Here is a 12,522-nt window from a genome sequence, read left to right on the forward strand (position 1 = left end):
GAACCGCGGAGAAGAGACAGCAGCACCCGAGGTGGGGAGTCAGATTTAGACTTGAATCCTGGTTCCACCCAGTAAACCTTCCTGAACCTCAGTTTCTTCCTCTGTAGCATGAGCTAAAAACCTCTCCCTTCTCAGCGGGGTTTACCGTGCTGCTCCAGCTTCGGGATCCCTGACTTGCACAGGCTCCTTCCAAGGCCCTGGGAGGGGCTCTCACAGTTTGTAGTCACATTTTTTATTCTTTTCCATAAAGAGAGCCCCCCCCCCAGATGTTGTCAGCTTCAGACCCCACAAAACTTGGATGTGCTCCTCCCCACCCCAGAGTCGCTGTGGGGGCTCCATAAGATTGTTTGTAAAGTGTGGGACATGCAGCAGATGCTCCATGAACTTCCCTCCAGGAAAGTCTAGAAGACGGATGGAGAGACAGAAGCTGGTGTGCTTGTTGCATGCCCCATTTAATGTCCCATACACTGCCATTCAACAACCCAGCTGCCCTTCAAGAGTGGCCTCTGGGGTCCAGACACAGGAGGGAGGGAAGCTAAGGCACCTGGCTCTTGAGGGAGGCCTCGGCAGCCCTGATGTGGCCATGGATCCAGTCGAGGTAGCGGCTGACTTTAGTGTAAACGCCGTAGTTGTGGAGGCGCCCACAGCCTTCACCCCAGCTCACCAGGCCCACCAGGAACCACGTGCCACGGAAGGAGGCGACCATAGGCCCCCCACTGTCACCCTCACAGGCGTCCCTCGTGTCCCCGAGGATGCCGGCGCACAGCATGTTCTCAGAGACTAAGTTGTGCATGGTCCGCACGCACTCGCTATGCGGCACCACAGGGACCTTGATGAAGTTGAGGACGAAGGTGCGGTTTCTCTTGGTCTCACTGCGGTAGCCCCAGCCCGTCACCACTGTCTCCTGCCCAGCTTGGGTGAGCTCGCGCTCTGAAAGGCCGCTGTCCGGGAGGCAGATGGGCACAATGGTCTGCGAGAAGGTGGCAGGCCGGGCCAGGCGGAGCAGTGCGATGTCGTTGTCGCTGCTGCTCTTGCTGTAGTTGGGGTGCATGATGACCTCCTGGATGTCCAGGTCCACCTCCCCATTCTCCCGGCGCCGCAGGTCATACTCCCCTGCAGGGCAGAGGGGCGGTCAGAGTGGGCTTGGGGGAGGCCAACAGGATCACTGCACTCATGCAGGCCCTGGTGGGAGGCAGGAAGTGGGTCCACAGCTGAAGTGGTCACTGCGTGTCCCAGGGACTGTCACGGGGGCCACTTGTCTGTACCTCAGATCCCTATCAAGGGTAGCAGCCCATGGGTGTCAATCCCAAAGGGGCAGTATGCTGGTCTGAATTCAGGACTCGCTCACAGGCGGAGAGTAGGGCCTGGGAAGTAACCAGCAGTGGGCAGTGAGCAAGGAAGCCCAAGGCTCCTAGAAACCTAGGACACAGAGCAGAGCCACACAGGAAGGTGGTGACTGCAGCTGGAGAGACACAACTCTCCTGCCAGCAGAGACATGGCCTGAGCACAAGGCAGGGGCACGCCATGATGGGGTGCGAGGTTAAGAGCAGCAAGACCCAGAGAAGAGGGCCAACAGGACCCAGGCAGACTAGGGAAGAAAGATCCGGACCCCACAAAGAGACAAGGTCCTCTCAGGCAAGGCCGATGGTTCCTAGAAGGGGCGGGGGGCAGGGAGGAGGCACTGGGAATTCCAAGTGGAGCCCCACTGGAGGCCACTGGCCATTGGTTGTGCTGGAGGTAACAGCAGAGAGTGAATTTGGTCATTCTCAACACAGCTTTTCCTTCTTTTTTGCATAGAGAGTGGAGTGAGAGCCCCTCCAGAAGCTGGTGTAAAGCGGGCTTGGCCTGGGGACCCTGGACTACTGCAGGGAAGCAGCCGCTGTTGTGGCAGACGCCAGGGCCCCGCCGCATGGCTCCACCCTCATCAGTCTATGTGAAGCCTGGCTCTGAGCCGGCCATGTGGCCACCTCGTGGGTCTCTGTGCCTGAGGGTGCTGGAGGCCCACACACGCAGCCTGCCCCACCAGAGAGTGAAGAGGCAAGTGTGTGTGTAACCCCCTTGCCTGCAAACACGTGTGTGTAAGCACCAGGGCCCAGATTGGACAAGGGCACCAGAGAATGCCCTGCCTGCAAGATACCAGGTGTCCCCGTGTCTGGAATTCCACCGCAGCAGAGGCGGGGTGGGGGCACTTGGGCCTCTTCCCCCAAACACCATCCGTAGAGCTCAAGCAGCCCAGAGACCAAGGTCCCCAAACCTGCCACCCTGTCTCTGGTGGCCCTTCCCGCCTGGCTCCAGCCCGCACCGAGCCTGACGATGAGCTTCTTGGAGTCCTCCATGCAGTGGGCCGCTGTCAGCACCCAGGAGGTGTGGATGAGCACCGCCCCACAGGCCAGCTTCCTCTTGGAGTCCAGCAGGATCACCTGGAATGGCGGCGGGGGGGGGGGGGGACGTCACAGCACTACCTTCTGACAACTCCCAGTCCGGGCTGGGCCTCACCACAGCCCCTCGCACGGTTCTCAAGCCTGAGTCACTGGCTGCAGAAGGAGGTCTTTCCTGGGTTCCCTGGACATAGGTATGGGAACCATGGGCATGGACTTACAGCCCTCTTCTGGTATCTTCTATTTCTGCATGTTTTACAGAACTGGCCTGTTCCAAGGCATCCCCTGCCTTTGCCCACACTGTCCTGCAGTCATGCTCAGCAGCACCCAGAGACTTCTTCTCACCCTTGGGGTTCAGGCCGAGCCTCGGGTCCTCTGAGAAGCCTTTGAGGCCCCCAGGCTGCCTCGGGTGTCCCCCTCGGGATTCCCTCAGCCCCTGTCCTGCTGGCCGTCCTGGCTCTGGTCCCTCTGGGTTGCTGTGTGTTTAGGGGCCTGTCCCTCCCAGAGCCTGGTGAGCTCCCCAAGGCCTGCCCATCCCCCGCTTCTTGATGTCTCTCCCCCCCAGTGCCCAGCAGAGAGGGGGCCAAATGAGTGCTAGTGCCCATGGTGAGGCTGGAGAGGAACTCAGGGGTCGACCCTCCCTCCCAGCCTTCGCCCACGCAAAACACTTCTCCCATCAGCAGGGCCTCTGCCTGAAACCCCACCAGCAGAGCAGCGTCCGTCCAGCTCTTTGTAAACTACAGCTCTCCTTCCTGCACATTCGCCAAGCACCGGGCCCCCTGCCCTGTACCTGGGATACCCCGGCACCCCACCCTGCCCTGGCTGCTCCTCTCCCAGTGGGTTCCCTCCAACTTTCTCTGAATGCCCCCCTTGGCACTCTCCACTCTCCCTACCCAGCAAAGGCAACACGTCCCCTCCCCATCTGTGCATCCTGAGCAGGAAGGGCTCAGTGACCCCTGACCCAGCCGATGAGAGGCGGCTGCCGCCTCATCTCTCACCTGCCAGGGGCTGTCTCCCCATCCGGTCAACTGCCCATTGACGAGCCTCGGATCTATTTGGTCTGCTTGTTCTGTGTCACGTTTCAGGTTCTTGCGCCTCTTCTCAGTTCGCTTGCCCGGCCTCCCACAAGGGAACATCACTGAAAGTAGGGGGAGCTGGTGAGTGCCTGCCGGGCACTACTCCCAAGGCTGCCATCCCATCCTTGTCCACCTCTGGCCTGCAGGCTAGTTGGCCACATTGTAGGGTTAAAGGGGTAAATGATGCTTAGATACTCAATTATATTAACCTGCAAACCCCTCGAGTTAGTCAGTCAGTCAACAAACAGTGCCACCTAATGGCAAAGATCAGACACTGCCTTAGTCACAGCATCATGAGCTTGCTGTGTCTTTGGGCAGGTTGTTAAACCTAATGGAGCTCAGTATACCTCAGGGCTGTTGGGAGCATTCTCTGAGATACATAAGTAAGGTCTCATGCTGGGATGCTGCCAAGCTCCTAACAGAGGTGAGAAACTATGGGGAGGAGGAGGTGGGCATTCCTGGAGAGCCTCAAAGTAGCTCTCAGCATGGTTACGAGGTCCTCTGCCAAGAGGAGAGAGCACATGACAGAGCCCTGAGGGCAGGGAGGTCTGCCAGGGGCTGCCCGTGAGGGGCCCTTCCTGCTAGGCTGAGAGTTGGAGACTTGTTGTAAGAGCAATGGGAAAGCACCAGCCAGGGAACTGCACCGTGCAGAGAATGGAGACACGACAACAGCAACAAAATTCCAGGAGCTGGACAGCAGGTGGACATGGCAAATGACTTGGCCGACTGAGAACGCAAAAACTCCAGCCAGTGACAGGGGATGCCAGAAGCAGAGCTCTGACCACAGGCTCCCAGGAAGCCTCAGGGCTTCTGAAGGACATGGTATGGGGGGCAGGGAGGTGCAGACAGGAATGGTGAGAGTTTGTAAAAGAAGCTGCTAGAGCCATAGACCCCTGTCCCAACCCCTCATCAGTAGCTTGACTCTCCTCTCTCACCCCTGCAGAAGACCACAGGTGTACTCCCTGCAGAGGGTGAACCAGAGACTGTGACCTTGGGACTCCAGGCGCTGCCACAGGAAAGAGTGGCGTGCAAGGCTGACCAGAGGGAGTCACGCAGACATCTGCAGCAGACGCCAGCTCCCCTTCCCCACCCTGCTCCGAGCGGCTGGAAGCCAGGCCAGAACCACCCAAGCCTGAGCTTGGAGGATTCCTCTCCGAAATCGGCCTAAAGTAAAGACCTAAGGGCCTGGGCAGCAGAGGCTCGCCAGTGACCCAGGCCTGCGGGGCCTTGCAGGAAAGCCCACAGGCTGACAGGTCCACCAGGCATGGCTTTGCAACTTCCTGAGAACCTCTACTTATTTCAAACTAAAAAGTTAGAAATTTTTTTCAGTAAAAGGATTGGAACATAAAGTTGTGGGAAGTTCCCCGAAAGAAGAACAAGTCAAAGAGATGGAAAATAGAAAAGATAATAAAAGTAGCAGATCCCCCAAGAAAAGAGATCTGAATACAGGAGGTCCAGAAAGAGAAGAGAGAAAGCAGAGAGGAGATCATCAAAGAAGTAACTGAAGAAACACTCCTCGAAGTGGAAGACACGAATTTCCACATTACAAGGGTCCACCCAGGGCACTGCACAACCAATGAAAGAGACCCCCGGCAAGGGACAGCCCGCTGAAACGCATTATAGGAACTGGAAAACTCTGATTTCTTTGTACATATATAAATTTGACAAAAATTAAAACATATAAAAAGGAAAATAGAAAAGAAGGCAGAATCGTGGGTCCTATCTCTTCTCTGAGAAGCCAGGGTTCAAGGGGGAATGGGTGCTGTGATGGACAGGTGTCTTAAGGAAATGAAGCCATACAACATAGATGGAGGAAGGGGCTGGAGGCCTGGCCCCCTGCATCCTCTCGGAGTTTGGGAGGCGAGCTATGTATGGGTTCAAGCTCCAGGAATTGCCCAAGGTGAGCAGGGGCACCTAGAGGAAGGTGGGCAAGCCGGGAAAAGAGCAGGCGGGATGCTGGCCGGGCGAGGGCAGCCTCCCTCCTGCCGGCTGGCCGCACTGCAGGGGTACCTGGGGGGGCAAGCCCGTCTCCCTTGACTGGGACTCAACCCCGTTCCTCGCTCACCCCCCCGGAGCCTCCCTGCGCCCCGCCGTCCCTCCCGCTCGGGGCTTACCTTCAGGCTCGCACTGCAGGTGGTCGTCCCCGAGCCGGTAGCCGGGCGCGCAGCCGCAGCTGCGCCTGTCCGCCTCCTCCAGGCAGTAGTGCGCGCAGCCGCCGTTGTCCACCGAGCAGTTGGAGAAGCGCGCCTCTGCGCGGACAAGGAGGGGGCGCCGGAGGACACCGGGCACGGGGGCACGGTGGCACGGCGCGCCTGGACCCCCGCCCGGCTGGCCCCCACTCTCGCCGCGCCCCGACGCCCGGCCAGCCCCCGGGACCCCCGCGCCCCCGCCGGGCCGGGCCCGCCCTCTCACCGTGCACGCAGAAGCGGCCCTCCCAGCCCCGGCTGCACTCGCAGCGGAAGCCGCCGATGCCGTCGATGCAGGTGCCCTGCCCGCAGCACGGACTGTCGCACGGGTGCTCCGGGGGCGGCGCCTCGCACTGGTCCCCGTCTGCGACATGGGGTGGGGGTGGGGTGTCACTGCTGTCACCAGCCTCCTCCCAGTCCCCACAGCGGCCCAGAGACCCCGAGGGGGGCGCGTGCCGAAGCCAGCAATGAAGAGCGCACTCACCGTAGTGCTTGGACCAGAAGGCCAGCTGTGGAGAGAAGGGGCAGCGTCAGGGGCGGTCCACCCATCTGCGTATATGGGGAGCCCGCCCGGCGTCTCCCGGTCTGGCTCAGATGGGGCAGGGGAGCCTCTAAGCGGGCAGCGGAGGGAAGGGCTTCCAGACAAAGAGGGATCAACCCCTGCTTGTCGCCAGCCACTGGTACACCTGCCCCCTGAGTAAGGCGAGGCTCCTCGCTGCCCCCTGCTGCCCATCTCCACCCCACATCCTGGGCACAACCTCCCTCCCCTGTGTGGCTGGAAGCCTGCTGTCTGGGCTGTGTCTCCTACCGCAGCAGACTCTGCAGTGGAAGGGACCCAAAACTCCGGCCCAGGCTGCTCTGCCTCCTTCCAGCCCCCATGACTCCTCCCGGCTTTTCCCATCTCAGGCACCTCTGGTCTTTCCCTAAGCCAGTGTTCTTGAAGTTGAGCGAGCACCAGAATCTCGCTGGGGAAACACAGACTGCCGGTTCAGAAGGGCTGGGGCAGCAGGGTGTCTGCTTTTCTAACCAGGTCCTTGGTGGTGCTTCTGCTGCTGGTCCGGGACCACCACACCCTGAGATCCACTGCTTTGCGCCTGTGCCATCAAGCCCCCCCATGGCAGCAGCCCCGTGCATGACATTCACGCCCTGGGAGACCTGGGGTAAGGCGGGGAGCCTGGGAGGGATGCAATGTGCTCAGGTTGCTCCTCAGAAAGTCTTTGTGGCATCTGCTGAGGAGGCCATTTGTGAAAAGAGGCAGTGCGGGGTCTGGTCAAGGAGGAGGCAGCTGAGGGCAGGATAGGAAGCAGACCAGCATTCCCCCTTCAGGCCTGAAAGCCCTGAACAGGAAGGGGACCCCAGATGGTGGCACAACTCCAGGTTCTAGTAGCTGAAGTGAGCCCTTGGGGATGGAGAGGGCCTGAGCCTCATATGAGGAAGCCACCTCCCTTACCACTGCCTCTTTTCGCCTCCACACCCCAGGGCCACCCCCATAGGGCCTGGGGGCCAGAGAGGACACAAACCCTTTCTTCTGATCCCCCGAGCAATCAGATTTTTGTCCCCTGAGAATTTGAACCGAGGCACAGAGTGAGTGTAGTAAACAGACCTCGGGGAGTCTTGGGTCCCTTGCACCCTGATCAGCAGGTGCGTGGGTGGAAGCAGAGATGGCAGCCTTTTGGTCACAGCGAGAGAATGGGGGAGGCAATGGTGGCCAGGTGGGGTGGAAGGCGGACTGAACTGCCTACAGAGGAGCTGGGTGGGAATCTCAGCCTAAGGCTTCCCCAAACTCTCTTTCCTGGAGCTCATTGCAGAGTTGTTACTTGCAGTCGCGTGTGTCCTGACCAAGACCATAGGGCCAGTATCCTGGTCCTTCCACTCGCCCACCCCCAACAAGCTGGGAGGAGAAGGGGCCGGCGCCCATTGCCTCCAAGGACTCCAAGAGGCCCTCAGCAGTCGGGCCCCAACCTCCTCCTCCAGGTCCAGCTGGCCCTCAGCCCACCCCTGAACCTCATCCTCTGAACCCAATTGGGTGGCCTTACTGTGTCGTCCAGATTTTGGAAAATCTCCTGGGCCTCCTCGAAGTCACAGACTTCTTCCCGGCACTCCCGCTCCAGGTTGCCGTCCCGTAGCTCCTCCAAGAACGAGTTGGCGCGCTTGCGGATGCGCAGCACCTGGTGGGCACGCTCACTGCTGGCGAACACTGAGTCTGCTGGGGGAGGGAGCGCACTTTGGTGGAGGGGCCTGGGGTGAGCCCGGCTGGGGAGAGCCTGGGCGCCTTGGGACTTATGACTCCAGGTAACGATGCGCTCCCCTGCTCCTCTGCTCTGCTCTCTTCCTCCACACGAAGCAGACGGCCAGCCATCGGAGGACAGGAGACTTGACCACTGAGGCCTCCCTTTGGACCCCAGCCTGACCTCTGTGTGACCTTGAGCTAGTGTCTTTACCTCTCTAAACTTCAGTTTATTCATCAAAAAAGTGAGGATGAGATAATCTCGTAAAACACAGTACAGTGCTGGCCCAGAAGAGAGCGCCACATGACACGTGCTGTTGTTAAGACTGCAGAGCGAAATCAGGCTCATCCTCCCCTGATACACCTGTGCAGCCCCTCTTGACACCGCCCCTCCACCCTCCCTCCCCTTCCCTCATGGAGCATTTCCCATGCCCCTCCCCTTGGCAGGTACACCTGCAGAGCAGCAGACCTGTCACCTGACATCACCAGATGTCTCCTGGGCTCTGAGCGCTGTCTGTCTTGGGTACAGGGGCACAGCTAGGATGGAGGGAGCAAGTTGCGGGGTGAGCAGGAGAAGCTCAACGGGGGATGCAAAGGCCAGGAAAGGAAGGTATGCCTGAGCAGGGTCCGGACAGATGAACCAAGTGGCCTACAGGTGGGTGTGGGGGGAAGGGCCCCCCAGGCAGACAAGCAGTTCGAGAAGAAGCACAAATGTAAGAAACAGCTGGGTGCGGCTTGGGGTGGAGGGGGGGCTGCAGAATAAGCCAGACAGCTGACCCCCCTGCAGCCTCCCCGAGCATCCTGGCCTCCTCGTCTTGGCTATGAGGACCAGGGAAGGGTTGGGGCCGCGGCACCACACATGTGCGTTTCAGGAGGAAAGGCTGTCCTGGGGCAGTGTGGGTGGCGGCCTGGGCCGAAGCTTTCACAGTGGAGGGAGGGAGTGGGTGGAGTGGATGGCCCAGGGGACTCTGTGCCCCACTCCCTAGGGTATAGGAAGGAGCTTAGGAGGACCTGGCTCTGCCGTCACCAGGTCCTCTGCGCTGAGGCCTGCTGCTGTGTTCTGACAGCTGGCCCGGAGCCGGGACTTCTCAGTTACTTCACCCCTGAGGCGCTCTCTTGCCCTGAGGCTCAGAGGAGATGGTGCAAGGTGTGATGGCCTGGGGAGGGTCCTGGGCGAGGAGAGTGGCCTTACCCGGAGGAGCTGGAATGCCGGAAATTCCCCAGATGGTCGTAAACAGTAAGAGGCTTGCGATCTGCCACATTCTGGAGTTGCTGATACCTGTCTGAGGAGGATGTCTGAGCTTCCGGCAGCCCCACCAGCCCCTGCTCTGCCTTCCGCCCCCCAGATGGGAGCTGAATGAAAAGGCCTCCCATGCGTGCTGATTGCCAGGGCCAGAGCTGGGGCCAGGTCCCTGGTCCCTAGACAGACAGCCACCTGGCGCCTCAGTCTCCTTCCCTGTGCGGGGCTGAGTCATGCCACCCAAGTCTGAAGGGTGCAGAGAGAGGGTGGAAAGGCCATGGAGTCCTGGTGTGGAGCAAAGGGGATTGAGCACAGCCGTCCTCCCTGCCCAGCTTTTCGGCCAGGGCTGGGGGCAGGGCCGTTGCTGATCTAATGGCCAGGCTAAGAGAACACTAACATTTACCAGACACTCATGGTGTCTTTCCAGCAATCTGTACGTGGTTCAGAGGGCAGGCCACCAGGCCAGACCGCCTGGTGCAAACCCCAGCTCCAGGACAGCAGTGTTGGGCAAGAGGCCTAACTGCTTTGTGCCTTGGTTTCCTCATTTGTAAAATGGATAGAAAAAAACTGTATGTCTGTCTTACAGGGTTTTTGTGGGAATTAAATGAAGTAATCCACATAAAGCTCTTAAGATACGATTAGCACATAGCAAACACTCAGTAAACATTAGCTATTATTCTCTCAGTTAAGGCTCACAGGCACTCAAGAGGTAGGTATTAATGTTGTCACCCCATTTCATAGCGGGGAAAATTGAGGCTCAAAGACTCCTCTGAGCCTCGCTTATTAAAAACCCACAACCAGAAGGTGGCAGAGCGAGGACTCAAGCCCAGGCCTGTATGGCTCCGGGCCTGGAACCTTAACCCCTGCCCCAAACCACGGGGTGCCGGCAAGGCCACAGAGGTAGGCCTGCAGGCGGGAACCCGAGCAGCCCTCCACTGCCTCCAGACCCCGGGAGTGGGTAGGCCCATCTGACCTCGCTTTCCACCTTCGCTGACTCCCTCTGAGGCTGGTTCTGACATTTGTTTAAATCAGATGCCCAAGGTTTTGGGGGAAGGTGGGGAGATGGAGGGCCCCAGGCTCCAAGCTGCCTCTGGTGATGCCCTGCACCCTGGAGGCCCTCGGCCGGCTCCCACTTCCCTCTCAGGCTGGAAAGAAGGAAGGAGGCGCGTGATGAGTGGGCCCCGTGGGACTGGGGACTGCCCACCAGTGCCTTGACCTGGCCGGTGGCAGAGCCTTGATGTCCCTTTACCCCCAGCTGCAGCCAGCCTCTCAAACCCTGGCTCATGGATCTTCACCTCTGCTTAGCCCTCCTCCGGTCCCCTCACAGACCTGCCTCGAACGGGACTTACTGGGGTGGGCCAGGGAGAAACTGCAAGGTCGCCCTCCTGCCGCCATGACAGCCTGGAACTCGAGTTAATCCGTAACCGCAAATATTTGCTTGTCCCTCAGAACTGAGGCCTCCCTCTCCACAGATAAACAAACAAGCTCCCAGCTCAGGACAGCTTGGTCTGCTCGGAGCCTCCCTCCGCCCAGCAGTGGTGCCATCCAGGAGGGAGGGAGGGAGGGAGCGACAGGCACTGTCAAGACTCTGCACATATGGTCTTGTTTTAACCTCATAGTGCCTGACTGCAGGAGGGACATTGTCCCCATTTTGCAGATGGGGACATTTTTACCCAGAGAGAATGCAGTTTGCCCCAGATCAGCACAGCTGGTAATGGTCCATATTTCACCAAATCCAGGATGCCATTAATTGTAAGGTGCACCTATTTTATGTGCCAGTGTGAAAGAAAAGAAACATAGTCAATTACACAATGACACACCATCCTGATTTCTGATTTTCGTGATGAAAAGATAGGCCTCTCAGGGTCCCTACCATATGTGTGCCTGGCCCTCAGTTGGACTCTCAGCTCAGTAGCTCCCAGCCCTCCCCCGCCCCCACCACCATTCCTGTAACCGCTATTTGCAGATGAGGACACTCAGAAATCTTTTACTCGCCCAAATTCACCCAGCTGGGACGTGGCAGGCCTGGAATAGAACTCAGGTCTTCCTGGCACCTTTTAGTGAGCTTTGTGAACAAGTGAGAAACATAAACGGGGTGCCAGGAAGGCCGCACTCAGTTCACGGCCAGGATGCCGGAGAGGAGGAGTGAGAAGCAGAGGGTCGCCTGGGGTCTTTGCCGGGCATGCCTCAGGCACCTTCCTTCCCGCACCCTCTGTACAGGGGATGCCTCCACCTCTTCCAGACCCTGCCCCCTCCTTGGCGGACTTGACCACACTCCTCAAAGTTGGAGCCCCTGCATGGGTCACGTTACCCCGCCCCACTGGCCTCTGGTGACTACACCGTGAAGTCACCTGACCCAGGGGTCACTCCTCAAGCCCAGCCTCCAGGAATAGGGCCTCAGAGACCTCATTCAGCTGTGAGCACTGGACTCAGGAGATTTTGAGGCCAGGGCCTGGGCATCCATGTTTGGGCTTAAAGCAGAGGAAGCTGATGAGGAGGAAGATGCGGACATGAGAGAGAAGCTGAGACCACCGAGACCTGGAAAGTCCGAGGGAGCAGCAGGGGCGAGCCCCTACCTTGTGATGATGGGGGCACATCCTGGCTTTGGGTTCATGAGAGTCCCCCTGCCCTCCTGGGAAAGCCCCTCTTTCCTTCATTTCCTTAAATTGACTGAAGCAGCTTGTGTTCCTTGCCACCAGACGCCTCCTATTGAGGTACAGCACGTGCCTGGGCTGCAGCCATACAAGACCCTGTGCTGCCCACGGCCTACTCGAGGAGGCCAGAGGAGCATGGCGAAAGTCTGACAAGGCAGGCCCACAGGGAAGAGGGCAGGTGCAGGTACAGAAGGCCATGTTTCCAGAATTCAGAGGAGAGGGAAATCAGCACAAGCTGGGCTGGCCAGGGAAGGCTGCCTGGAGGAGGTGGAGCTTCAGGTGGACATCAGAGGGCAGGCCGGACCCAGGTCATAGAGGGAGGGCCCTCAGATGGGTAGGGAGCAGGAGGCACAGGAGCGGTGGCGGAGGTGTTGGAGGTGGGGAGGCATGGTGGGGGAGGAGGCGGTAACAGAGTTTGGAATGGAGCCTATGGGAAGTGGGGAGGCAGTGGCTGTCTGTGAGGGTCTGCGGCAGCTGCCTAGAGAAGGGGGGACATGGCTCAGGCAGGGAGCACGGAGACTACATGCACGACCAGGCAAGAGGGGTGGCTTACACAGCTGAAGAACTTGTAAAAATGCCTCCTGTGCCATGTTTTTGCTCCAGGTGTCTGCCCCGGTCAGTGTGCCACAGGCATTGCTCTGGGCTCTCCCCACCTCCACTTCACCTCCTGCTACCCCCTCCACCTCGCCTACCAAGTGCAGGGTGTTGTGGGTGTTCCCTGGGACTCGCTCCCTTCTCCCCCTCCCCACCGAACTCCTCAC

General features: G+C 59.2%; 1 protein-coding gene across 21 annotated transcripts; it reads right to left on the reverse strand.

The window, feature by feature from the left end:
• Nucleotides 1-433: 433 nt before the first annotated feature.
• PROC (protein C, inactivator of coagulation factors Va and VIIIa) lies at nucleotides 434-12,021 on the reverse strand. Of its 21 annotated transcripts, none has more exons than XM_070579584.1 (10): nucleotides 10,457-10,617; nucleotides 10,081-10,252; nucleotides 9,060-9,146; nucleotides 7,677-7,843; nucleotides 6,125-6,149; nucleotides 5,867-6,004; nucleotides 5,569-5,703; nucleotides 3,377-3,516; nucleotides 2,303-2,420; nucleotides 434-1,113 (listed from the first exon to the last, which is right to left on the reverse strand). In XM_070579584.1, exons 2-10 carry the CDS (start codon nucleotides 10,124-10,126, stop codon nucleotides 536-538), a joined length of 1,434 nt encoding a protein of 477 aa, XP_070435685.1. In that variant the 5' UTR covers nucleotides 10,127-10,252; nucleotides 10,457-10,617; the 3' UTR covers nucleotides 434-535. The 21 variants fall into 21 exon arrangements, with proteins under 21 accessions (XP_070435685.1, XP_070435681.1, XP_070435680.1 ...); XM_070579580.1 differs by having other exon boundaries at nucleotides 7,677-7,846; XM_070579579.1 differs by having other exon boundaries at nucleotides 7,677-7,846; nucleotides 9,060-9,150; nucleotides 10,457-10,613.
• Nucleotides 12,022-12,522: the final 501 nt, after the last annotated feature.

The sequence above is a fragment of the Equus przewalskii genome, chromosome 17 (assembly GCF_037783145.1).
Source record: "Equus przewalskii isolate Varuska chromosome 17, EquPr2, whole genome shotgun sequence".
NCBI classification, from domain to species: domain Eukaryota; kingdom Metazoa; phylum Chordata; class Mammalia; order Perissodactyla; family Equidae; genus Equus; species Equus przewalskii.

Bases quoted from the DNA above. Each gene is read 5' to 3' on its own strand.
- PROC (XM_070579574.1), bottom strand. From the start codon at position 11,959: ATGGCCTTCTGTACCTGCACCTGCCCTCTTCCCTGTGGGCCTGCCTTG. The intron at 9,151-11,683 runs GTAGGGGCTCGC...CATCCTCCTCAG, and splicing joins TGTGCCCCCATCATCACAAG to ACAGGTATCAGCAACTCCAG. The intron at 1,114-2,302 runs GTGCGGGCTGGA...TCTGCCCTGCAG, and splicing joins GAAGCTCATCGTCAGGCTCG to GGGAGTATGACCTGCGGCGC.